The 23549-nt window shown below is 44.9% G+C and overlaps 2 protein-coding genes and 1 non-coding gene across 3 annotated transcripts; all 3 read right to left on the bottom strand.

Annotated features, from left to right (window-relative positions):
• Window positions 1–490: 490 nt before the first annotated feature.
• LOC111158154 (ribonuclease A family member 11 (inactive)) lies at window positions 491–1090 on the bottom strand. The gene has a single exon (XM_022520046.1). The coding sequence runs from the start codon at window positions 1088–1090 to the stop codon at window positions 491–493; it is 600 nt and encodes a 199-aa protein (XP_022375754.1).
• A 4410-nt stretch (window positions 1091–5500) lies between these two features.
• On the bottom strand, window positions 5501–6728 carry LOC111158331 (ribonuclease A family member 12 (inactive)). The gene is made up of 2 exons (XM_022520311.1): window positions 6695–6728; window positions 5501–5976 (listed from the first exon to the last, which is right to left on the bottom strand). Exons 1-2 carry the CDS (start codon window positions 6726–6728, stop codon window positions 5501–5503), a joined length of 510 nt encoding a protein of 169 aa, XP_022376019.1.
• Window positions 6729–22587: 15859 nt separating this feature from the next.
• TRNAP-AGG lies at window positions 22588–22659 on the bottom strand. Its single transcript has one exon. It is a non-coding gene; the product is annotated as a tRNA-Pro (tRNA).
• Window positions 22660–23549: the final 890 nt, after the last annotated feature.

Raw genomic sequence — 23549 nt, 5'->3', positions numbered from 1 at the left:
CTGGAGGATCGGAAGACACCTGGTGACATGGCCGGGTGCTCAAGTTTGTGTGTATCAATGTACACATTTATTTGAAAAGAAACAGCGATAATAATATCCCTGATGCTCATTCACTATTTCTCTGAATAGTCTCAGTGGCAGTACCATTAACTTTCAATTACCAATATTGGTTTGGGGCCTTTTCTCCTCAGTTTTGTCGAGTTGGGTGGACTCTACTTCTTGGCTTTATAGCTATGCTAGGGTGGAATTCAGTTTAGTTCAGAGAAACTGTAAGAGATAAAAGAAAAAGAATATCTGTACTCCAGGATCAGTTATAAATTTTAATCAAATTCTCCACAATTTGGGATTTTTTCATTTTCCAGTTAGTATAGATAATCAAGAGTTTACTACAGAGCTGAAAGGGTAGATACAGATAATAGAAGTAAATAAACACAAAGAAAATAAGTATGTCCTTCTTTGGATAGACTCTGGTCTCAAAGCCCCATAGGATTTATAGCTTTGAGCCACTAACTAACCAGCTCATCAGAGAATGACCTGTCAGCACTGCCAATATTTTCTTTAATGAGGTATCACTATGGTATTGGCATCTGGGGAATTGTTTGCCCATAGTGAGTCGGCACATAGTGGTGTCCAGGTCTGGGCTCCTAGAGCAGCTTATGCCAAGATTCTGCCCATACTTGCAGCTGGAGGCTTTGAGGGCTCCACGAATCACTTCCGTGGAACCATGGATGAAGTTGTAGCTTAACTTGCATGACTCATTCGCTTCTGAAACTTTTCTCCAGGCCACCAAGTCATTGCAGTACTCTTTGTCATTACCTGGACTGTCTCCTTTGGCGAAGGTATAATGTAATCTTCTGAAGGTCAATAATGAGGAAGACAAGATACCCCTGGACAAACTGAGGCTGGTATTTTTATAGAACAGAGTCAAGTTCATTAATACCTCAAGAGCCTGTTTTTCTTGGTCACTGTTTGCCAAGTCATACTTCATCTCTCCCCCTGAAGATTCCTCTTTAATTATCTCCATTATGTTTTCTGAAGCTCCTGTGAAAATCAAACCTAGGCTGAGTAGCAGCAGAGAGAAGGTCTCCATCTAGGATAATCTCTTCTGTAATAGAAATTTTAAAAAAGTAAAAGATGAAAATAAGCAGAATATTAATGAGATCGTTCTCTTTTCCTTATGGCAGTTAGTTCAGGGTTGACTCCAACATACAAGCTCGGGCTCCTTCAATGGAAGGATGATGGCATGAAAAGGTAATCAGCTATGGAATCTGCAGACCCAGCTTCAAATCTCTGCCTACCCACTCATAAACAATTTACTCTGCATCTTTTAACCTCAGTTTCCCCCATGTGATAAAAGGAAAGGTGAGATTTATTATATAAGGGAATGTGTTTAAAGTGCCCCAAACTAAGTAGTTAGCTCTCTCCCTTTTTCCCGTGTCTATAATCTCACTGGAAGGGTCTGTAACCCATATTGTGGTCTCAATAACCTCACCCAACACATTCCTTACTATTGCCAGGTCTCCTACCACCTCACACGGTACCTGGCACATGGCAGCCATTTAAAAACAACGCTCATTTCTTTTCCCACCCATCCTCAGTCATGGAATTCCTCTTTACCAGTTCCTTTGGCAAGTGGGTCCTACAGAGAAAGAATCCAGCTTGTCACAGGAGCATGAAGTGAAACTGTATTTGTTTCCTGAAAGTTTCTGCTATTGGTCTAGCTGAGGGAAGGAGGGGCAAGAAAGGGTAGGTAGAGTGGCATGAGACAGAAGGAGGGGACAACATAGAGACAAGGATGCTCAGAGAACTTCATAAATGAGCCTTTGGCTGCCAGAATCCCTGTGAAATGGCAGCATCACTGTTCCTTCTTCTGTGGAAACTTCCCTGTTTATCGTTTAACCCAGAGTGATTTGTTTTTAGCTTTTTTTGAAACCCTATAGCATTGATTACATCACACTTCATTTTATATGTTCTTTTTTTTTAGAGTTTTTTTTTTTTTAATTTGATGGAGATCACAAGTTGGCAGAGAGGCAGGCAGAGAGAGAGGGAAGCAGGCTCCCCGCTGAGGAGAGAGCCCAATACTGGGCTCGATCCCAGCACCCTGGGATCATGACCTGAGCCGAAGGCAGAGGCTTTAACCCACTGAGCCACCCCGGCGCCCTGCATTTTATATGTTCTTATGTACTTTTAAATTTTTTTTACTTCATTTTATATGTTCTTTTTAAAATTTTCACGTTGGTTGATATATGTAATTCTTTTATCCTTTTTAAGTATGAAAATTCCTTGAGCCTGGACCTTAGTTTCTGCATCTTTTTATTCTGTACAGAATCAAACACCGAACTGCAAAAATGCTTCTTAACATTTGTTAACAACATAACATGGCTTGACAAATGCAGAAAATCCTTTACTTGAGATCAGTGCTGGGAAATTCATAATGAAAATCTCAGAAAGAATGGTTATTCAGGGTGAGAATTCTTTCTCTTGATCTAGAAAGCATTTCTTTCATTCCCACCTCTAAGAGCCTCTATTTCCTTGTATCCCTGCATTATCACTTTTACCTCCTAACCACTTCTCCTTGCCCCTCCAATTCCCTGGATATACTACTTTTCTAAAAAGGGCACTTGAAATGACTATTTCAAAAGCCTTAAAATATTCGCATTGCCTGCTGGAGGTACTCTAACCCCCTGAGGTCACCTAGTCAAGGCTCTTCTTGATCTAATCTCAACCTGCTTCTCAGGGCTCTCTCCCATTATTTTGGTACACAAAGCTGCCCTACTCAAATCAGCGTGACCCACCGTTCTCTGAATACGCCCTGTTCTGTCTCTCCATTTTTGGTCCTTTCTTGGAAGCCTGCTCTTTTCTGCCTCTTGAAATCCTTCAAAGTCCAATTAAGTCATATTCTTTCTTTAACACATTTTTCACTAATTAAGTCTACCAAATCCATTGTTCACTTCCCTGGTCTTCTTATCACTCATTTCTTTCTTTTATTATTATTGAAGTATAGTTGACAGGCAATGTTATGTTAGTTTCAGATGTGCAACATATCGATTCTATAATTCTATATAATCATTCACTTCTTATGCCACTCATTTGACATGAACACAAATGGACTTGTATTTTTTATTATATTTAATTTTAAAATGTTCTGTGTGTGAAATTAGAGCAAAGACCCAGTACTAAAAATATATGAGCCTTAATAATTGGGGTTGATTAGATTATTGATAGATGATTAGGAATTAATGGATGTATTCATGTGTGTGACTTGAGCATAGACTTGCTGCAAGTTGAAGGGAGTAGGAAAGAAGGATTTAGATTTTTTTCCTAAATATCCTCTACTGTCAACATCAAGTGAGATGATAATAGAAAAACAGAAAGACAATGAGGAGAAAAATGAAAAGGAAAACAGTGCAGAGATTCTGCACTGAACTATTTTTCTGAAACATTTTTTCAAGTGCATAGAATTCACAGCTACCTGGGTTTGATTTGGACTACTAGGTGTCCATTTAAAAAAAAAAACCTTCTTGAACTACAAATGTCTAAGACATCGCAATTCATTTGAATTGGGTCTTGATCCCTATTGAATGAAAATATTCTGAGAATAAATTCCACTGGAGAGTCTCAGTTACTCACAACTTTGTGGGAATGCATTTATCTGCAAGATATTGTTTCTACTTAGAAGGAGAAAGGTTGAGGGAGGAAGGAAAGAAAAAGCAGCGGGAAGAAGAAAAGAGACAATAAAGCCTAGGGAGAGGTCCAGGAAAAGGAATCAGAATTTAAAACATAGAAACAGAGACTTTAAAGACTCATTTCAGCTACTTAAAAATTTTGCCCAAGAAATGATGGGGCTACAGGTCATATGCTAGGGACCACTTGATCCTGCTCAGCTTCCTTGGTGACATCCAAACGTCTACGAAGACAGCAATGACAGTGGGACTTCCCTGGAGAAATGGGTCTTGAGCAAGCCTTGCCTACTTACAAGGCTGCAAAGTGTCCTTTACTTGCAACTGTAAATGTCCTCCCTCTGTGAACTGAATCAATCGGTTAGATCTTGATGCTTGCAAAAGACAGAGTTAACAACTAGCATAGGTGTACCTCCTTTTCTGATCTGACCTTGAACTAAGTCCATATAAATAATGCAATAGTTGAAGTCTCTCGACTGAAAAGATAAGAACAGAAAGGGCCCTCTAAATCTTGTGCATTGCCTGTGTCCGCTCTAGGTCACTGTGTTTCTGACTCTCACAGGATGGAAATGTCATAGCTAAGAATCAATGACCCCATAATCTGGCACTTAGCTGCCAATTACCCCTTGTTTCTCACTACTCCTCTGTACTAACCCTCCCCTCCAACAAGGAGAAATGGAATTGTGGAGTAACAGGCCTGGAAACCTCAAAGACTAGCTAGTCCAAGCCCTTCACTTCCCAGGTGTGGGCATGCTCAGAGAAGAACAGGACTTAATCAAATCCCCGGAGCCTTTCCTTCTTTTCATGCTCTCCCCTCGCCTTCTAACTCTAAAGATGCCCTGCCCACAGCTGGATGTGGGAGAGCTAAACAACCAGCTCAGCTGTAAGATCTAAAAAGAGAAACAAGTTAGAAGTCTGGATGCAAGTTCTCTGTTTCTTCCAGGGATGCAGGAGGAGGGGCACTGAGCTCTGAGAGTTTCAATCTCGTCCTAGAAATCCTGATTTGCTACTCTCCAGTCTTTAAGGGACATGGTTTCTGACCAGTCAGGCAATCCTTCCCATCTCCCTTTCCCTTTCTTTCAAGGCACAGAGGCAGCTGCTGAATGGAAACAGATGCAGTTTGAATTATATGTGCCATCTTTAGAGAAGTCCCTAACTGCCTACTCCAAGTGCCTCAACACCTAGGATCAAGTGTGGGAGTACAACGCAATGAGAGGAGACACTCAACTCCAGATACAAAACTTAAGGGGGCTACCAAAAAGCCCCGTAATCAAGATAAATAACAATTTAATGCAATAGTTAAAAATCTTAATTTAATGCAAAATAACCTCTGATCAAGAATCTGACCCTGTACTGGCACAATTCACTAACACCCTAACTCCAACCCCGTCAGACTGGATCTTGACTTAAAACTTAGATATTTTATTCACCAGCGATTTCTGCATTAATTTTTTAAATTTGCGTATCTAGATTATTGGGATTTGGGGTGCCCCTTAAATTTTGAACCTGAAGTGAGTGCCTTGCTCGCTTTGCTCTAATCTCAGTTCTGCCTCAGATTCACTTTTGGCTCTCAACAAATGACCCAAAGAAAAGGGACAAGAAATTAAAACACATGCAGAGTTTATGATTTAATTCAGTAGTTTTTTTAATTAAAGCAGAATAAAAAGATTCCAGCTCAGCAATACTGGAAAGATAAATGAATTACTAACAGCTACCTAGTTCGCTCAAGGCATTATCCCAGGTCCACAGTTCAGGTGTGCCTTGGGGAGAGCAAGTACCACTGAGAGAGAAAAGAGAGGATCCCAGGCGCTGCTCTCAACTTACTCAACATACCTCTGGAGACTAACTGGCCCCATGTCATCACAAGTGACCATGATGAACCCCTTTATGGAGGATACGCTGTACCTGCAGGCAGGATATCTAGTGCCTCCAATGAGCCCACACACAGTCATTTTGAACTTGGTCATGCTCTGGTAACATAAAATGGAAGAATGGTTCTGACAAATCCTCTTCTTGGAAGAGGCGCAGACCTTATTGATATTTCTAGGCCTCTCGTGGATGAAAACGTGCTCCGTCTTGCAGGTGTTGTCAGGTCCCCTGATGACTCTTTGCAAGACCATGTGGTTGCAGTACCGTACGGGAATGTCACTCTGAGGGTAGTCTACATGCAGCTGCTCCATGGTTGGCCCCTCTCCTTTCTCATTCAGCTCATTCTCCCAGAACAGAAGCAGCAGAAAAATGACCACCATTAGGATCATCAGGGGTAAGAGTCCCTTCACATCTTCTGCTCTAACTCCTATAGAGTAAGAAGAGACAGGACATAACCAAGGGTAATCAGATTCCTCAAGCCCCAGCCCATGATTTGCTCCCCCACACTTGAGATATTTTACTTCCTTCTCTCTGCTAATTGAAAGCTCATGTGAGGAGCGCCTGGTTGGCTCTGTCGGTTAAGCATCTGCCTTCAGCTCAGGTCATAATCCCAGGGTCTGGGGATCAAGCCCTGCACTGCAGTGGGCTCCCTGCTCAGTGGGGAGCCTGCTTCTCCCTCTCCTCTTCCCCTGCTTGTGCTCTCGCTCTCTCTCTCTGTCAAATAACTAACCAACTAAACAAATAAAATCTTTAAAAATGGTAAATAAAATCTCAAGTGACCCTGCAAGCTCCAGCTAGAGGTACAGTTCCTCACGAAAGCCCTTTTGGACTACTTCAGCTCTCCAAGTCTGGCACTGAACTGTTCTCTGATCAGTCTGTTGTGTTGTATTTGTTTTACTTCTGCAAGCTCCTTGAGAGCTCCTGTTTCTCTTGAATCCATCAGAGTGCTTACCACAGAGCCAAACATGTAGAAGGATGCTCAGAAGTACCCATGCCTGATTGTTTTTTTCCTATTGCCAAATGACTTCCTCTCCCATAATTGTATCAACACTAATTCTATCCAATTCCACATGTTTTCAGCACTGTCTACCAATCTGTTCTTCCCAGTTCTTCCCAATCTCTCCTACTAGGCTAGTTCCTCTCACCTGTTGTTTTTGCTGTAGTTCTCACTGGTAACATATCCTTGTGATCATGGATCTGAGAAAGTCCTAGCTGTTCCTTGACAATAATGGGTAGGCAGCCAGTTGGGTGTGGGGAGGGCCAGAATATAAAGAGGGAGGAGCCTGGGGGGAGTGTGCTTGGGTGCCACTGGGAAGGACAACAAGGTACCTTCAGAGGGAGAGTTGACTAAGGAAGGTCCTAAATGTGTCCTCATTAAATAAGCGTGAACTTTCCCAAATGTTTATTAAGGTCCTGATGTGTGTCAGACACAGAATCCTCTGTTTTCCAGATTTTCAGTTAGTCCTTACTACAAACCCATGAAGTACCTATTACCCCCATTTCATTAAAGAAGAGATGAGTTGCAGAGAGCTTGAGGCAGAGAGGGAGCTGGCGACAGTAGCAAGAGTCTCACCCTCTCAATACTTCACACTTGAACACCAAGTTCTAGCAAGTGTCATTCCCATAAGGTGTCCAGGATAGGACAGAAACAACTCCCTGATGTTAACATTAGTCTTGATAAAGCCCTGGACTGCTGGGGGTGGGGGTGGCAATGGTTTCTAAACCCTGCTGAACATTGGAATCCCCTGTGCAGTTCTCAATGCCACCTTGAGACATTCTGCTTTAATTGATGTTGGGTGTGACCTGAGTTTGAGATTAGTAAAAGCTCCCTGAGTAATTCTAATATGGAGCAAAATCTGGGAATCACTCCCCTATGGTATTTTTGGGAAACTGACATGGGAAACAAGCAGACGAGGGTTTGGTGAAAGACAGTGTCATAAGGCATTGAGAAAATAGAAGACTTTTTATTGCTATCATCTCCTGGTCATTTGATACAGAAATGGGAAAATGGACTTATTTTTACTACTTCTTGCCCTGAAATGATTTCTCTTTAGGAGAGACAGCTACAACCAGGTGGTGGGTATTAGAGAGGGCTCGGATTGCATGGAGCACTGGGTGTGGTACAAAAACGATGAATACTGTTATGCTGAAAATAAATTTAAAAAAAATGAAAAAAAAAAAAAAAAGGAGAGACAGTTACATATTCTCTCCTGTGCATTGGTGTCTTTCTAACTGGTAAGAAGAAAAGGATTTTGGGGTGGAAAATACTGGAAAAGGCTTCAAAGAATGGGGTCTCTTTCTGTATAACAACAAAAGCATAATTCCAGAGCATGAAAATGAACAACGAGGAGGTTATTATTTACTTTCCAAATGTACATAATGGGCATCATTTCAGAATTCAAACCGTCCTGTTCGGGGTGTGGGTTGCCCAGTGCCACCAAGACATAAATGCATTAATTAATTGTTTCTAGTGAACAAATTTTGATTCACACACTATTTGCAGAAACATTTCCACTGTATAAAGAGAAATATATATACATATTATAACATGTTCAATATATCCTGCTTAGACTTCCAAGTAGCTGAATTACGGATGGTATGTTAAGTTTACAAACCCGAAGGCAATATTTGTCACAAAATTTATCCTCATCTGAGGCAGCTGAACCTGTCTGTACATTTCAGAAAATTACCCTGTAGAAATTGAACTGAGACTGGGTTCAATTGTTCAATAGTGTTGGCACCCTGGGAGAAAATATTTGTAATGCCTAAAACCAATTAAGAGTTAAAATCTAGGGGGCACCTGGGTGGTTCAGTGGGTTAAGCCTCTGCCTTCGGCTCAGGTCATGATCTCAGGGTCCTGGGATGGAGCCCTGCATCCGGATCTCTGCTCGGGGAGGAGCCTGCTTCCCCCCCATCCCCCACCCCCTGTCTGCCTCTATGCGTACTTGTGATTACTCTCTCTGTCAAATAAATAAATAAAATCGTTAAAAAAAAAAGAGTTAACATCTAGATATAACGGACTCACTCGTGTCAGCAATAAAAAGGAAACTTCAAGGACGTCTGCATGGCTCAGCGAGTTAAGCCTAAGGTCATGATCTCAGGGTCCTGGGATCAAGCCACACATCAGGCTCCCTACTCAGCAGGGAGTCTGTTTCTCCCTCTCCCTCTGCCTGCTACTCCCCCTGCTTGTATTTGCTTTCTCTCTATCAAATAAATAAATAAATAAGATCTTTAAAAAAAAATTAACAGAGAAGGAAAAAACTCAAAAACAATGAAAAGCCAATTTGAGAAGAGAAAGCCAGAATTGATGAACGATGCTCAACTTCATTAGTAATCAAATTAATGGGAATTAAGATAACCAATAGATATCAGTTCATAACCATCAGATTGCCAAAAATGAGAAATCTTACATCAAGTGCTGGTAAAAATGTTAGTGGCCATGAAAATCGGTGTGGTGATGCTGGAAAATAATTTGGAAGTATTTGGTGAAATGAAGAATGGGTATACCCTGAGCCCTTGTGAGTTCTTCCAGATGGAGCACATGGAAGGATATTCATTCCAGCACTATTGGTGGCCAAACAGGACTGGAGGCAACTTAAGTGTCCCCCAGTAAAGAAGCACTGGATACATAAAATAAAATAGTATGAAGCAGTTTCAAATAATGCACTAGATTTACAAATAGCAACATGGATAGAATTCAAAAACATGGTACTGTGTAAAAAACAGTAAGAAACAGAATGAAAATTCTTTCCAGTTTATTTAAATTTAAAACATACATGCTCCAAAATAAGACAACGAATTTCCCAAGGTTTCACAGTATCTAAATAGGATGGAAGAACATGGATTAAATACTCTAGCATAGGTGCCTAGGAGGGTGAGAGGAATAGAAGCAGGCTCAAGGAATAAGAGGGGAAATAATAAAATTGAATAGAACAAAAGAGAAGCCTAGCATGGGCTGTAAATGGACTAGGACATACCCAATTCCTGAAAAGGAGGAGGGAGGGAGAAAGAAGGAAAGATGGAGGGAAGGGGGCAAGAGGAGGAGGAGGAGGAGGGGAGGAGCAGGAGGAGGAAGAAAAAGAAAGGAAGGAGTTGTGGGGGTGGGGAAGTGAGATGAGGAGGGGAGGAGGGGTGGGAGAAGAGAGGGAGGAAGATGAAAAAGATTAAGAAGAAAGGAAGGAGGGGCCCCTGGGGGGCTCAGGTCAGGATCCCAGGGTCCTGGGAACAAGGCCCACATTTGGCTCCCCGCTCAGTGGGAAGCCTGCTTCTTCTCCCTCTCCCACTCCCCCTGCTTGTGTTCCCTCTCTCGCTGTGTCTCTGTGTCTTATTTATAAATAAATAAAATCTTAAACAAACAAAAAAAAAAAAAGAGGAAAGGGAAAGAGAAATCGGCTCTGTTTTTAGATGCCTGCCATTGTCCTAAAACTCTTCTCCATACCCTGACCACCCCCCACTTTGTTGAACCTTAGGACAATGCACAGGGCACTAGAGGAGCCACATAGCTGCTGGAAACGAAAATTCATGTTAGGCTGTAAAACATCATTATTACTCATTTCATCACATGAATAAGCTGCCTTACAGAGTGGCCAGGGAACTCCCCAGCTCCAGCCTCTGGTGACAGCAGGCAGCCATCTCCGCCTCCGAGCGACAGCAGAGGAAGAGAACACATACGCTGGGTGCCTCCAGCTGTCCTGTGTTGAGGCCCCCACACGGAGAGGACGCGTGGCTAGGGAGAAATGCTCTGAGAGCTCCCGGGTTCCGTTCTGCTACAAGAAGCTGCAGAGGTTGTTCATGTCCTGTGGATGTGCTTGGACACCCTTGCAAGGCCTCTGCAGTCACCCGATGCTGTGCTCAACTTAAGGCAATGTAGCAGATGGTGTTTTCCAAACATGGCCACAAAATTAAGAGGTAGCGTCCACATGCTTTACTGAGAACCTAGGTGGGCCTCTGTGCCTGCTCCCACTAAGGTAATATAGTGCAAAGGGTCCTGTGTGACTTCTGAGACTAGGTCATCTAGCTTCTGTCTGGCTGTGGCTCTCTTGGGACGTTTGCTCCAGGTGCCTTCAGCGCCTGTGTATGAAGTCTAGCAATGTTGAGGCTACCGCCTGGAGATACCACTTGGGTAGAAAGAGATGCCCAGGTTGCCGCACCCGTTCCAGTTCCCTGATGCTTTAATCTTCTCAGCCCCGATGCCAGACTGCTGAATGGAAAAACCTACGCAATCAACCAACTCTGGCCGTCACGTGAATAAAAAACAGGCAAGACCTCAAAGAAGAACTGTCCAGCTGAGCTCAGTCAGCCTCCAGATTCAGGATCCACCTAATTGTTCCTATTTTCCGTCACTGTTTTAAGGTGATTGTGAAGCAGCAGTAGATAAGCAGAGCACAGGACTCGCCACTTCGCTAAATCCCCCAAAGCAAATCCAATCCCACAAAGGTTAAGGAAGTAATAGCTACCACTGAAGTATTCCTGGATACGGAGTATAGGTTCTCACACAAACAGTAAAGCAAAATTAGTTTTATTTATTTTTTAAAGATTTTATTTATTTCTGAGAGAGAGGGGGAGAGCACAAGCAGGGGTGGGGGGAGACAGGCAGAGGGAGAGGGAGATGCAGACTCCCCGCTGAGCCAGGAGCCTGATTCAGGGCTCAATTCCAAGACCCTGAAATGCTTGCTGGACTGAGTCACCCAGGCACCCTGCAAAACTAGTTTTAAAATCTCCATCTGATGTGAAACTCCTTAAGGTTTCTTTTTAACTCTCCAACTCTCTCCATCCCTGCCCGGAGAGCCTCCCCTGTTTTATGGGCTAGCTCACAAGGTCTCCCGGATTCCACCAGCCCCCCATGCCCCCTACCTGCCCATCAATCACCTTGTGACCAAATAAAGACCCTTCCTGATCATCCAGTCACTTAAAAAAATCAGTGAAGTCCTATAAGTAAATATTTTGCTACCTAGTGGCTATGAATCTTACTCTACAAACATGGGCAAGAAATTTACATTTCTTAACTGCTTCTGTGTCAAATTGAAATAAATTCTAAGTCTTCTAGCCTACTAAACTGGGGAGAAATTCAACTTACACCATCATTAAGTTTCCTCTTCCTCCCTAGCTAGGAGTCCCTGAGAATCTGGAAGGCATGCTATTCTTACTGCTTCCCACTATGGGACCTGTATTGGCCAACAGCACCAACCAAAGGAAAAACATTCTTATTGGTTTCCCTTATATATACTCTCTCTATGTGCAGAAACTTTAGAAGAATACTTTCAAATGACCTAATTTATTATAATTAGCATATTTATTGGTAGAATATACGTTTTGATCTTAAATGCTCTTGATAGGAAGGGCCTTCACCATATTCCAAGTATCTTTCTTGATATCCTTTAATATTTTTGTTGACTTCTGTATAAATTCCCAGGCCATCCATATATCCTAATACACAACTGGTTTTGAAAAACAAAACAACAAAAAACAACAAAAAAAGCAAATCTGAAGAAGTTATCCTGACACCTTTCCCCGATGGCAGCTAATGACAGGAAACATGAAGTGACAGTAGTCTGAACGAGATGGAAGTTTATTTCTCCTATAAGAGAGCCTGGGGTAGTTAGTCCAGGATTGCAAGGTGCTCCAAGGTCCTCAACTTCGATCCCAGCCCCTGGCTTCTCTGTCCCGGTGCAGATGGCTGCTCTAGCTCTAGTCGGCATGTCTGCATTCCACCACCAGGGGGAAGCAAGGCACAAAAGGGGCATGGCACTGCCTTCTAGGGGCACATTTCCCCACATCATCTCTCCTTAACTTCTCATTGGCAACAACCTGGTCACGTGGTCACATCCAACTGCAAGGGACAGTGGCAAACGCTGGGTGTATTCTGGGTGAGCACGTGCCTGGCTCAAATTCTGGTGTCCTATGACTAAGGAAGAAGGGGGAGTAAACGCTGGGGGACAAACAGCAGCACTTTTCCTGCTTGCCTTCAGGCAAACACTGTTCTGGAAAATGTTAATGAGTGTGCTTCAAGGAAAGAAGTGTCCCGATCAAAAGTTTCAAAAATACTGTTTATTAAGAGTCACAAGATTCACAAGCATGAGATTCTGAGAAGCTTGGTTAATCTCATTTTATTCAGAATTTTACAAACTGATTTGAGCATGGAGCTTCATCTGACTATTACTGGTTAACACTATTAACATCCAAAGGATCATCAGTTTGGGAAATGATGCAAGGGAGTAGGAGCCATAGATGGCATCTAAGTCTGAACCCAGGAGGCAATAGACAAAGGGAAACTAACTTAAATAATCCCATTTTGTTAGATTTGGGGGATTGTCCTTTCTTTAATATTCACATAAAAATAATCCAAGGTACTGTTACGCTGAAAAGAAATAAAAAAAAAGAAAAGTTAATAAAAAAAATAATAATAATCCAAGGGTACCCAGATGGTTCATTCGGTTGAGCGTCCAACTCTCGATTTCCGCTCAGGTCATGATCTCAGGTTGTAAGATTGAGCCCCATGTGGGGCTCTGCCCTGGATGTGGAGCCTGCTTGAGATTCTCTCTCGGCCTCTCCCTCTGCCCCTCCCCATCTCTTAAAAAAAAAAAAATCCAAACGCATCCCTCACTGCTACTAGAATTTTAGTTCCCTTCCCAAAATGTTTTAGAAGCTCTCCAAAGGAGTGCTTTTTAAATTTCTTTCCAAAACTGAGCCTCCAGACTTGCTTGCTCTTAATCCCTGGCCTCTCATAAGTGCTTCTCCCCATGGGGCTACAGCCTCTGACCTGCTTCACTATCCTCCCAAAGCCTGGATACAGGCCCCGTCCTGTACTCTCTAAAGCCCATGAAACACAAGGATATGGTGTTGTGAGGGGAAAAAAATCTTTTAAAAAGATTTTATTTATTTATTTGACAGAGAACACAAGTAAGCAAGTGGCAGGCAGAGGGAGAGAGACAAGCAGGCCCTTTACTGAGCAGGAAGCCTGATGTGGGGCTTGATCCCAGGACCCTGGAATCATGACCTGAGCCAAAGGCAGCCGCTTAACCAACTGAGCCACCCAGGTTTCCCCAAGAGAAAAATCTTAACACTAACTCACATGGACTGCTTCCAGCAGCCATCAGCAGACCTTCACTAGAATTCCTTTTGAATGTCCCTTTCCTTGGTCATTCTGATATGAGGTTTGCTTATTCCCCTCATTATCCCCTATTTTATATGTCCTCTTCCTCCAGTCCTGGGGCTCCCGCCACCTACAGTGGTCCCCCAGGAGGATGCAGGGCACAGTGATCATGCCACAAGGGGGGGCTAAGGGCACTCTTTTTGGAGATGCAATGTTCTAAGTGCTTCACCCAAAGCTGAGGAAGCATGAATTGCCCCTATCAAAGAAGGGGAAAGGGCAGAGTTTGCAGAGTATATTGGGGGAGGGTTAATAACCTCACCACCTGGCACCTATGTGGCTCAGTCATTAAGCATCTGCCTTTGGTTCAGGTCATGATCCCAGGGTCCTGGGGTCAAGCCCTGAGTTGGCCTCTCTCTGCTCAGCAGGAAGCCTGCTTCTCCCTTTCCCATTCCCTTTGCTTGTGTTCCCTCTCTTGCTGTATCACTGTCAAATAAATAAACAAAATCTTTACTAAAAAAAAAAAAAAAGGGCCTCACATTGGCCCTTAACCACCCTTGGTCTTCCACTGCCTGGCTCTCACAGATTAAAAAAATACATATGCGTATATGTGGTAGAGGGAGATGGCTTCTAACTGAAATGCTTCAGAGTTTCTTTGCTACTAATTAAAAATACCTGGGCCTTACCCCAGACCTACTGAATCAGTCTCGGGAGGTGAGGCCCTGGAATCTGCTTTTGTAATCAGGAGGCCATCTCGGGTGATTCTCATGCACACAGATGTTTAGGGTCACCACAATAGATGAGCTCCGAATTGTAAACAGCATAATTTCTAAAGAGTTGAACCCATCTCACAATTTTTATTTATCATATTGTAATATGATACCCAGACCAGACAAAGGGTATGAGCTTGCCTCATGTCACATGACTAAGCAGCTCCTTGGACTGTCTCCCACCCTTTGGAGGAGGGGGGACTGGTCTGTATTCCCTAGTTGTGGTGCTCAGTTGCCTGTGTTCTTTCAGCAAGTCTGGGAGCCATTTCATAGGGGATCATGGAGATGAACTGGGTGGTGTGGGTTCCACGGGAGGGACTTCCCAAGGACAGGCAGGAAGGTGGAAGAAGTGCCAGCGTGCCCATGGGCTGGCAGCAGGGCCCAGCAGGGGGCAGGGAGTCACAGTTAGGAGCTGGGAAGCTGGGGATGGGTTGCATTTAGGAAGGTCAGTTAGGGCAGAAGGGGCTCTCCTACCCCACCATTCTCTAACCCTCTTTGTGCCCACTTCTCTATCACCCAGATGCCCCTTCCTGAAGACTAAAAGTTTGGAAGTACTTCTAAATTGGGAACTGATTTCTTTCCTTTCTGTTCATTTCCACTAAGGAACCCTCCCAAACCATTTTCACTTCCTACCCTGGTGTGGAGAACAGTCAGATGATAGCTAGCTTGCTGGTTGGCTTTTTTGCTTTCTTTCTTTCTTTTTTTTAAAAGATTTATCCACTTATTTGAGAGAGAGAGAGAGAGAGAGAATGACCACTGGCAAGGGGCAGAGGGAGAAAGAGAGAGAGAGAAACAGACTTCCTGCTTAGTAGGAAGCCTGATGCAAGGCTCAATCCTAGGACCCAGAGATCGTGACCTGAGCCAAAGAAGGCAGATGCCTAAACGAATGAGCCACGTAAGTGGCCCAGTTTGTTTGCTTGGTTTTTAAAGATTTTATGTATTTATTAGGGGGTTGGGGAGAGGCAGAGGGAGAGGGAGATAATCTTTGTACCAGTCCCAGAGCTGGACAGGGGCTCAGTCTCATGACCCTGAGATCATGATCTGAGCAGAAACCAACAGTCAGTGAGTGAGTGAGTTAACCAATGCTTTACAGGCTGAGCCACCCAGGCACCCCGGTAGGTTTCTTTCTAACCTTGGAATTGAGCCTCGCCTATGAGGAAATCTATGCTGGCTCCCACAAACCCTCAGACAGCCAAAGTAAGGAAATATCTCTAAGTGCAGTGCAAAGGGCATGGGGCCTTACCAGCTCCTCCAGGAATCTTACTTTATGTTAACCACCTCCATCTCCTCCATGTGTCTCCACACTTCCTGTATGTAATTTAGGCTGAGTGATTTCTCTGTGGGGCTTCGAAGGGTTTATTTGGCCTTCTTTCCCACATGCTGTGGGCTTCTGGAGATTCAGAACAATGAACCTGTTTGTTCTAGCACAGTATTGCCCAGTATGTCACAAGCAATCAAAAAGTGTCTCCTGGGGTGCCTGGGTGGCTCAGTTGTTGGGTGTCTGCCTTCAGTTCAGGTCAAGCCTGCTTTTCTCCCTCTCCCACTCCCCCTGCTTGTGTTTCCTCTCCTGCTGTCTCTCCTCTACCAAATAAATAAATAAAAAGTCTTTGGGGGAAAAAAAAAGTGTTTGCAGAGTGGGTGTGTGAAAGAAAATTCCTAAGATGGAGTCAGGCATGAGAAGGGGCCAGAAAATGGAGCCCGAAGCCCTTGGGGAAGGAAGCCAGAAGCGTGTCCTCACCCAGATGGAATCAAACCTCAGGCCCTGTGCAAACAACATCCTGGAAAACGGCCACGCACCCTGGCCACAAGGCTGCAAACACTCTTTTTTGCAGCCATTGCTTGTGATTCTCCAATCTCATTCTAACAGCTCAGCATTAATGCAGCTATCGCCAATCACATTTTAGGCAAAACAACTCTTGTAAATTCTCTTTCCTCTTTAAGTACCCTAACCTCCTTTGTCTCTGCAGAGCACACTTTTTGTCCTCTTGGTGCCTTCCAGATGGCCATCCCTAAGACCCCGAATACACGCACATTTATTCCGCAGCTTGCCATTCTGTCTGGTGTTGGTCAACAGACAAAAAAGGGAAAGACTTCGGATTCTCTTCTCCCTCTGCCACGAACTAGCTGTGTGATCTTGGGAAAGTCATGTCACCTCTGAGTCTGAGTTCCATCATTCTCAAATGGAAGTAGGAGAAACGAATAAAGGAAGACTTCAACTCCATAAGGTTCCCTTCCTGCTGTCACAAACTGAGTTTCTGAGCTAAACTTAAATGACCCCGAGAGCTGTTCTCTTCAGATGACAGTTTTCTGGCTACTACTCTGTTTCCACCCCACACCCCACCCTCACACACAGAGGGAGTAGAGATGTGGTCTCTGCCTCCCAGCCTGGAGTCAGGGTGAGCAGTGGGCAAACGGGTGGCTGGCGCCCCAGGAGACACTTTTTGATTGCTTGTGACATACTGGGCAATACTGTGTTTTTTTGAATGAATCTGATTCTTGAGGGCCTCAGTGATTATGTGGGGTCAGGGGACAATTGTTCTTTCAGGGAATCTTATCTGAATTTCAGGGGAGCTGGAACTGGCGGGGAGAGGAGAGCAGAGCTTGGGAGTGTGTGAAAGATCTGAATGTCCTTGGAGGTGCATGGGGAAGGTCCTCCCCCAATGAGCATTCAAAGGAAACCGCTGGGGGCTTGACCTGAGGACACACATGAGAAGCCAGATATGCTAAGATCAAAGCCTTCTCAGAAGTGGAAATCTGAATGGACAGGGGGCCTACCAAGCAGCTGTTAGAAAGGCAGGCTTAGGCAACCTCCACTCAACATGACCTCCCCTGGGCCATGGCCTGGTGGCAGTCATTTCAGGGATACACATAAAGTTACAAAACAAAACAAAAAAGGCTTCCATTGACCCCAAGGGAGAACAAGATCTCCCCTGTCCACAACTTGGGACACTTCACTGTGAGGCTGAGACTGACAGCCTCTGATGTGATCGTGAACACGGCCTGCCCAAGTCGAGAGCAGCTTGTTCTTGGAGACACACAAGCTCTTAGTCTGATTCTCTCACCTGGAGAAAACTAGTGGGAGGGCAGTTGGCAGCTGGCCCAGAGGCTTAGAAAGGTATCACCTGAATCCTGCAGGTAACAGCTTGTCTAGGGAACTGCTTTGCAGTTGCCAAAGGAAGCCAGTGAACCCTTAAGAGTAGGGGTGCTTCATGTTTCATGCCCCCCCATTGGGTAATAGTAAGTGTTCTTGATTTGGGGAGGTGTGTGTCCCTTTGACCAAAATGTCAATTTCCTAAACCATTTCATAGGGTTACTCCATGTCTACCACATTCCTGAATCAGAGCTCCACCTCCTCACTTCTGGACCTGGTGGCCAGGAGCCAGCCCCCCATTTGCCTACTGCTCACCCTGACTCCAGGCTGGGAGGCAGAGACCACATCTCTACTCCCTCTGTGTGTGAGGGCGGGGTGGGGGGTGGAAACAGAGTAGTAGCTAGAAAACTGTCATCTGAAGAGAACAGCTCTCGGGGTCATTTAAGTTTAGCTCAGAAACTCAGTTTGTGACAGCAGGAACTATAAACTATAAACTATAAACTAGCTCCTTTCTCAGAAGCACTCAACTAGGACCGAAGGAGGCCTGGGAGTCCTAAAAGCTAGGTTCCTGTCTTGACACTGGCTCTGCCACTAGCTAGCTCTGTGGCCTTGAGCTTAATTCCGTGGTTCTCACCGACCTCTTTTAGTGGTGGCTGGGAACTGGAATGCATGAGGCCAAAACAACTGATAATTTTTAGAGTTGGTGAAAGCCATCCAGCTGTAACATTTCCTGATGCAGGGCTCTGTGCTTATTAGAAGCTGAGTCAGGGCTCCCCATGGTTTTTTGTCAACATTATTATACCATGGTAATCTTTTTAAAACACACATCTAGTTCTGGGCCTGTGCTATCCACCCTCGTCCCCACCAAAAATGTGTCAATGGCTTTTCGTAAGTCTTAAAATAATGACCTCTGCCTACCAGACCTTGTATAGAGAACCTCACCTCAAACCACTCTCTCTGTGTCTCTGTCTGTCTGTCTGTCTGTCTCTCTCTATCCCTCCATACAGTCCCCCTTTCAGTTCTCTAAACTCACCAAGCTTCCTTCCAGCTCAAAATTCTTAACATCTAGTTCTCTCATTATGGAATGTTCCTGACTCCACTCCCTATCCCCATTCTGCCTGGTTGAATCCCATGGGTTAAATCGGGTGGGTCCCTCCTTTCCTCACACAAGACTTTCTGGAAACCCCAGAGTAAGTGAACAGCTTCTGTTTCGTTTGCATACCACTCTGTATTTTTTTTTCTTTGTGGGTTTTATCACTAGTACAATAAATTAATTGTATTTCCTGATTTTTAAAATTATCTGCTTATTTCATGAGGGTAGAAGCCTCATCTGTCTGGTTCCATGCACAGTGCCTGGAATACTATAGATGTTTGACAAATGTTTGCTCAATAAATGTTTAGTAAATGTTGATTGACTGGAAGAAGGCATGAGTGAATGACCTGAAGATTTTGGTGTTTTGTTTTGTTTTTTAGATTTTATTTATTTATTTGACAGACAGAGATCACAACTAGGCAGAGAGGGAGGGAGGAAGCAGGCTCCCTGCTGAGCAGAGACCCCCTATGTGGGGCTTGATCCCAGGACTTGGGATCATGACCCGAGCCAAAGGCAGAGGCTTTAACCCACTGAGCCACTCAGGTGCCCCGAGATTTTTTTTTTTTTTTTAATGATAGTATCAGAGAGCTATTCTTTATTCTTTGTAAGACTCAGTCATCTTTTGTGATACGTTGGGTAGGACCCTGTACCACCACACGGACCTAAGATCATAAAGATCAATGAAAGGAAAGAAAAATGTTGGTTCATCTCTGCTACTCAAGGCTCAAATCTAAGATTCTCAGAACAACTCACTTCAGCTGTTAAAGACCAACTCCGGAGTTTTGCTAGCGGCGCTGGCCCAATTTTTTCCTCTCCCTCCAGATCCAAGGGATCCTATCCACCTTAATAAATAATTCAGCTTAGGGGCACATGGGTGGCTCAGTTGGTTAGGTCTCCAACTCTTGGTCTCAGCTCAGGTCACTATCTCAGGGTTGTGAATTCAAGTCCCACTTTGGCTGCACCCAGTGTGGAGCCCACTTAAAAAATATACTTCAGCTTAACTGCATAAGCACCATATCCCTGGATGACAACACAGCTCTCTTCCCTATAAGTTCCACCTTTATATCATGCACACAGAAGGATCAGCAAAAAGGTCGTGGGGTGCCCAGAAATTAGCTTTTTATCTATGGTCTCTCCTTTAAGACCCTGAAGGGACGATCCATGACAGTACTTGTTTTTTCCACAAGGGGGCAGATTCCAGCTTGCATTCATAGCTCCAGAGAGCAGACACGGCCTGTTCATGCAATTTTCCTGACCAGCAGAAGTTCCCACTCTCTCTTCCATAAATCCTTCCAGCATGCCAGCAATATTTCCTTAGGACTCATATTCACAGTGATCCCTCATCACAAAGCCTGATCAAATGAGGCTGATGAAGTCCCGTTGGTTGTACAATTCCTTCCCTAACCTTAGTTTTCCTCTTCCTCTCTGGTGTCTCTATTGTGGACATCTGTTCTTCATCTTATCAAATCAATTATTTTAAGACCCTGCTCTGTGCAACCTTACAGTGTGACCCCCAAACAACATCTGGTTCAGAATCGGCTGAAAGTGATCAAAGCCTAAAGCAGCCCTGTTTTTAAGCAACTCTGACTGGATGCAACAGCAATCAATGGCACTGATACCCAATTTATAGCTCCCGAGAGCCTACTTTGTGCCTTCCTGTATGTCTGGGTGGAAGAGCCTTTTCAGGCTTCTTTAAAACATTGATAGGGCCATACTGTGGCCCAAAAGGAGAGCTGCCACAGAATATTTTCCAAGCAAGCCCCCACTCTCAGACTTTCCCAAAGATGGCACATTCCCCACACTGCAGGAGCCCTCTCTTCATTCAAGCCCCCAGTACCCCGGGTGCTACAGGATCAGGCATTCCTTATCAACCTGTATAACTTTGTGATTTAAAGCAATTCATACAATGCATTAACCAAATATCTCTCAAGTATCTACTAGGTGCTAAAAACTGTTCCAGCCTCTGAGATGTCAGCAGTTATAAAAACCCTGTTCTCACGGAGCTTCCGTTCTGGTGATGGGAGAGGGAGAATTAAGAAAAGCAACAGCAGCAGCAGCAAAAGTCGGTGGTGGTATATGCAAAGAGGAAACTCAGATGGAGAAAGGTGGACAGAGAGCAAAGAGGGTGGGGGCTAGCTCATGTAGGTGGTCAGAGAAGTCCTCCCTGGTAGGTAGTAACATCTGTGCAGGGGTCTTAAACGCAGTGAGGAACTGAGCCATGGTGGCAGGAGGGAGACAAGATTAAAGACAGAGAAAAGGGTACGTGCAAAGGCTCTGAGGTGGGAATTTCTGTGGCATACTAGGGGTTAATGTCATCGGAATGCAGCCACCTGGAAGAACTAAGTTGTACGAGATGAGGTCAGCGAAGTGAGGGGAGTCCAAGAAGCAGCAAAATCACAGAGATTTTTTTAAGCCATAACAAAGAGCTTCAATTTTATGCTAAATGAAATGGAGACCCACAGTTTTAAGCAGTGACCAGCTCCGACCTAGGTTTCAACGAGATTGTTCTGTCTGTCCTGTTGAAAAGAGCCTGAAGGGGCACAAGGGCCAGCCAGAGAGACCTGCAAGGGGCCACTGCAGCAGCACAGGTGAGAGATGGTGACGGCTTGGGCTATGGTGGGGGTGGAGTCAGTTAAGTGTTTGGATTCTGGAAAGATTTTTTTTTTTTTTTTTTTTTTTTAGTATTTTCCACTTTATTATAGGAAGTAACTCACCTCAGAAATGCAGTGAAAAGCCTGCACCTAAAGTAAACTCTGAGCAAATGTACTGATAGAAATGACAAGATACAAAAAGGAGTTGTTGAAAACTGGAAGAATTCAGATTAGACCAATATAAAATCATTGTTTTACATATATTTTTACTAAGAAAAACTTGGGGTTTGGTATTAGGATGTCATTTTCTTATATGCTGACTGGATTCTGGAAAGATTCTAACCGTACAGCCAACATCATATGGTAAAGGATTGAATGTGCGTTGTTGAGAGAGAGGATTAATGGATGATTCCAAGATTGTTTTGTGGTTTTTCCAAATATTGAAGAGGTACCAGAAGTTAGAGACTCAGCAGTGTAGCTAAGAGTGAAGTGAAAAATACCTCTGGTTTCCAGCTCATTCATCAGGTGAGTCAGGGCATATGTGACTGAAATAGTAGGATGTGATCCATCACTAAATACCCAGCAGGTAGAGAGTGGTGGGAAGGTGTGATGTTAGGATCTAGTCCTTTCTATAAGGATTGAAAGCCACACACAGTTTGAGGTCCCCCTCAAACCACACACACACTGACCCACTGGGCGGCCTCTTCTCTTTTGGAGTTTCCTGCTCTTAGCAGTCTGTTTCTGTGGCCTGGGTAAGTAAGGAGGGTCACAGAGGAACTAAGTTTGACACATGGTTGCACCCAGAACTAAACTTATCCAGATGCCATGTCAAGGGACTACCCTCACAAAATCCAGTTTAATTGGAATGATTGAAAAGCTCCACAGGTGAGTCCAATATGCCGGCAGGCCTGAGCGTGGTCGTTAGAAGGTCATCCCATGGTGCTACAGCATCCGAGACTCCGCCACCCCCACAGGCACGAGGTTCCCGGAATGTTAGGCCTGAAGGAGGGAGGGATCCCAGGTGATGAGACAAGTTGCTGCATTTGCTGACCCTTGGAGGTCCCAGCACCCAAAGAAGGGCTCCCGTGATTGCAGTGGAGGAAAAGTGAGGGTTATGCAAACCGATTGATATAAAATAGGCCTGGCCCACTCCTGAATGAACGATTTTTGGATAACGACAAAAAACTGCAGAAGAGAAATGATGATCGACTTTAGAAACAGTGATTTTCTAAAAGAAATGCTATATAAATTATTTACAATAACATCTGACATTTATCCTGATTTAACAACACAAAGATTAAGTGTATAAATCTGAACTAGTGGAGCACACGTCGGTGCCTGTTCAGTAACATTAACTATAGAAGGTGCTCCCTGAAGCAGGATGGTGACAAGAGGAGAAAAACAGGGCTCGTCCGGGATTTGAACCCGGGACCTCTCGCACCCTAAGCGAGAATCATACCCCTAGACCAACGAGCCACCCATGACTAACCCCCCCATTTCTAAAGTTTAGTAAAAAAAATTTTAGCCACGTCCACAGATGGCTGAAACAAAATCTTTTTGTAACTGTGGGCTTGGGGTGACGCCTAGTGGATGAACCAATCACTGCAGGCTCCCTCGCCCCAATGCCGGAAGGCGGGCTCCTAGAATACTGATCCTTTTCAGGGAAAACCCAGGCATCGACGAGAATAATTTCCGCACATTTTCGCTGCGGGAATGGTGGGAGGCCATCGCCTCAGGGACGGTCAAGGGCTGCGGGGTGACCCCGGGGGCGTGGGGAGGGGAGGACGCGCCCCGTCCGGAGGGCTGCCCGCGGCCCTCGGGAGAGCCGGGCGATGGGGAGGCTCCTCCCGGCGTCGGCACACTGCTGACAGCTCCTGGGTTCTACCAGGCTCGGGCGTCTCCGGCCCGGCCTTAGGTTCCACGGAACGTCTCCGGAAAGCTTCCGCGTCTCTCCGCGGCGCCTCCCCGAGCGTCCGGGCGCCCAACCGCCGGCCAGCCCCAGACTCGGCATGGCTGGCGGAGCTAGAGCTCCTGCCGCGTGACGCCCTCCGTGAGGGGCCCCGCCAGACGGAGGAGGATCCCGACTCTCCCGGGTGAGCAGCCTGTGCCCGGCCCGGGACAGGCGCCCCGAACACCTAGACCTCACGGGAGTTGTTTTGTCTCAGGACAGGACGTGAGGTACGGCCCTTTCCATCAGTCTCGAATACTGCGGCTTGGAAAGAGAGAGAAAGTCCCACAAAGCAGGAAGGAATGCAAAAAAGAGAGATAGAAAACCCCGGACAAACTGCAAATAGATGGACCACGGAGGCGGGGGTGGTACAGTACCCTTTTGTACAGTAGGGGGGGGGAGGAAGGCGGGGGCGGGG

Source organism: Enhydra lutris, unplaced genomic scaffold, assembly GCF_002288905.1.
Source record: "Enhydra lutris kenyoni isolate GAN:26980312 unplaced genomic scaffold, ASM228890v2 scaffoldscaffold4, whole genome shotgun sequence".
In the NCBI taxonomy this organism is placed as follows: domain Eukaryota; kingdom Metazoa; phylum Chordata; class Mammalia; order Carnivora; family Mustelidae; genus Enhydra; species Enhydra lutris.
The sequence above is the reverse complement of the archived record's forward strand: the minus strand, read 5'-3'. Positions and strand labels throughout refer to the sequence as shown.

What these genes read in the sequence shown, in the direction of transcription:
- LOC111158154 (XM_022520046.1), bottom strand. Translation starts at nt 1,090, where the DNA reads ATGGAGACCTTCTCTCTGCTGCTACTCAGCCTAGGTTTGATTTTCACA.
- LOC111158331 (XM_022520311.1), bottom strand. Translation starts at nt 6,728, where the DNA reads ATGTTACCAGTGAGAACTACAGCAAAAACAACAG. An exon ending in AACTACAGCAAAAACAACAG is followed by an intron (nt 5,977 to 6,694) that starts GTGAGAGGAACT and finishes CTTACTCTATAG; the next exon opens with GAGTTAGAGCAGAAGATGTG.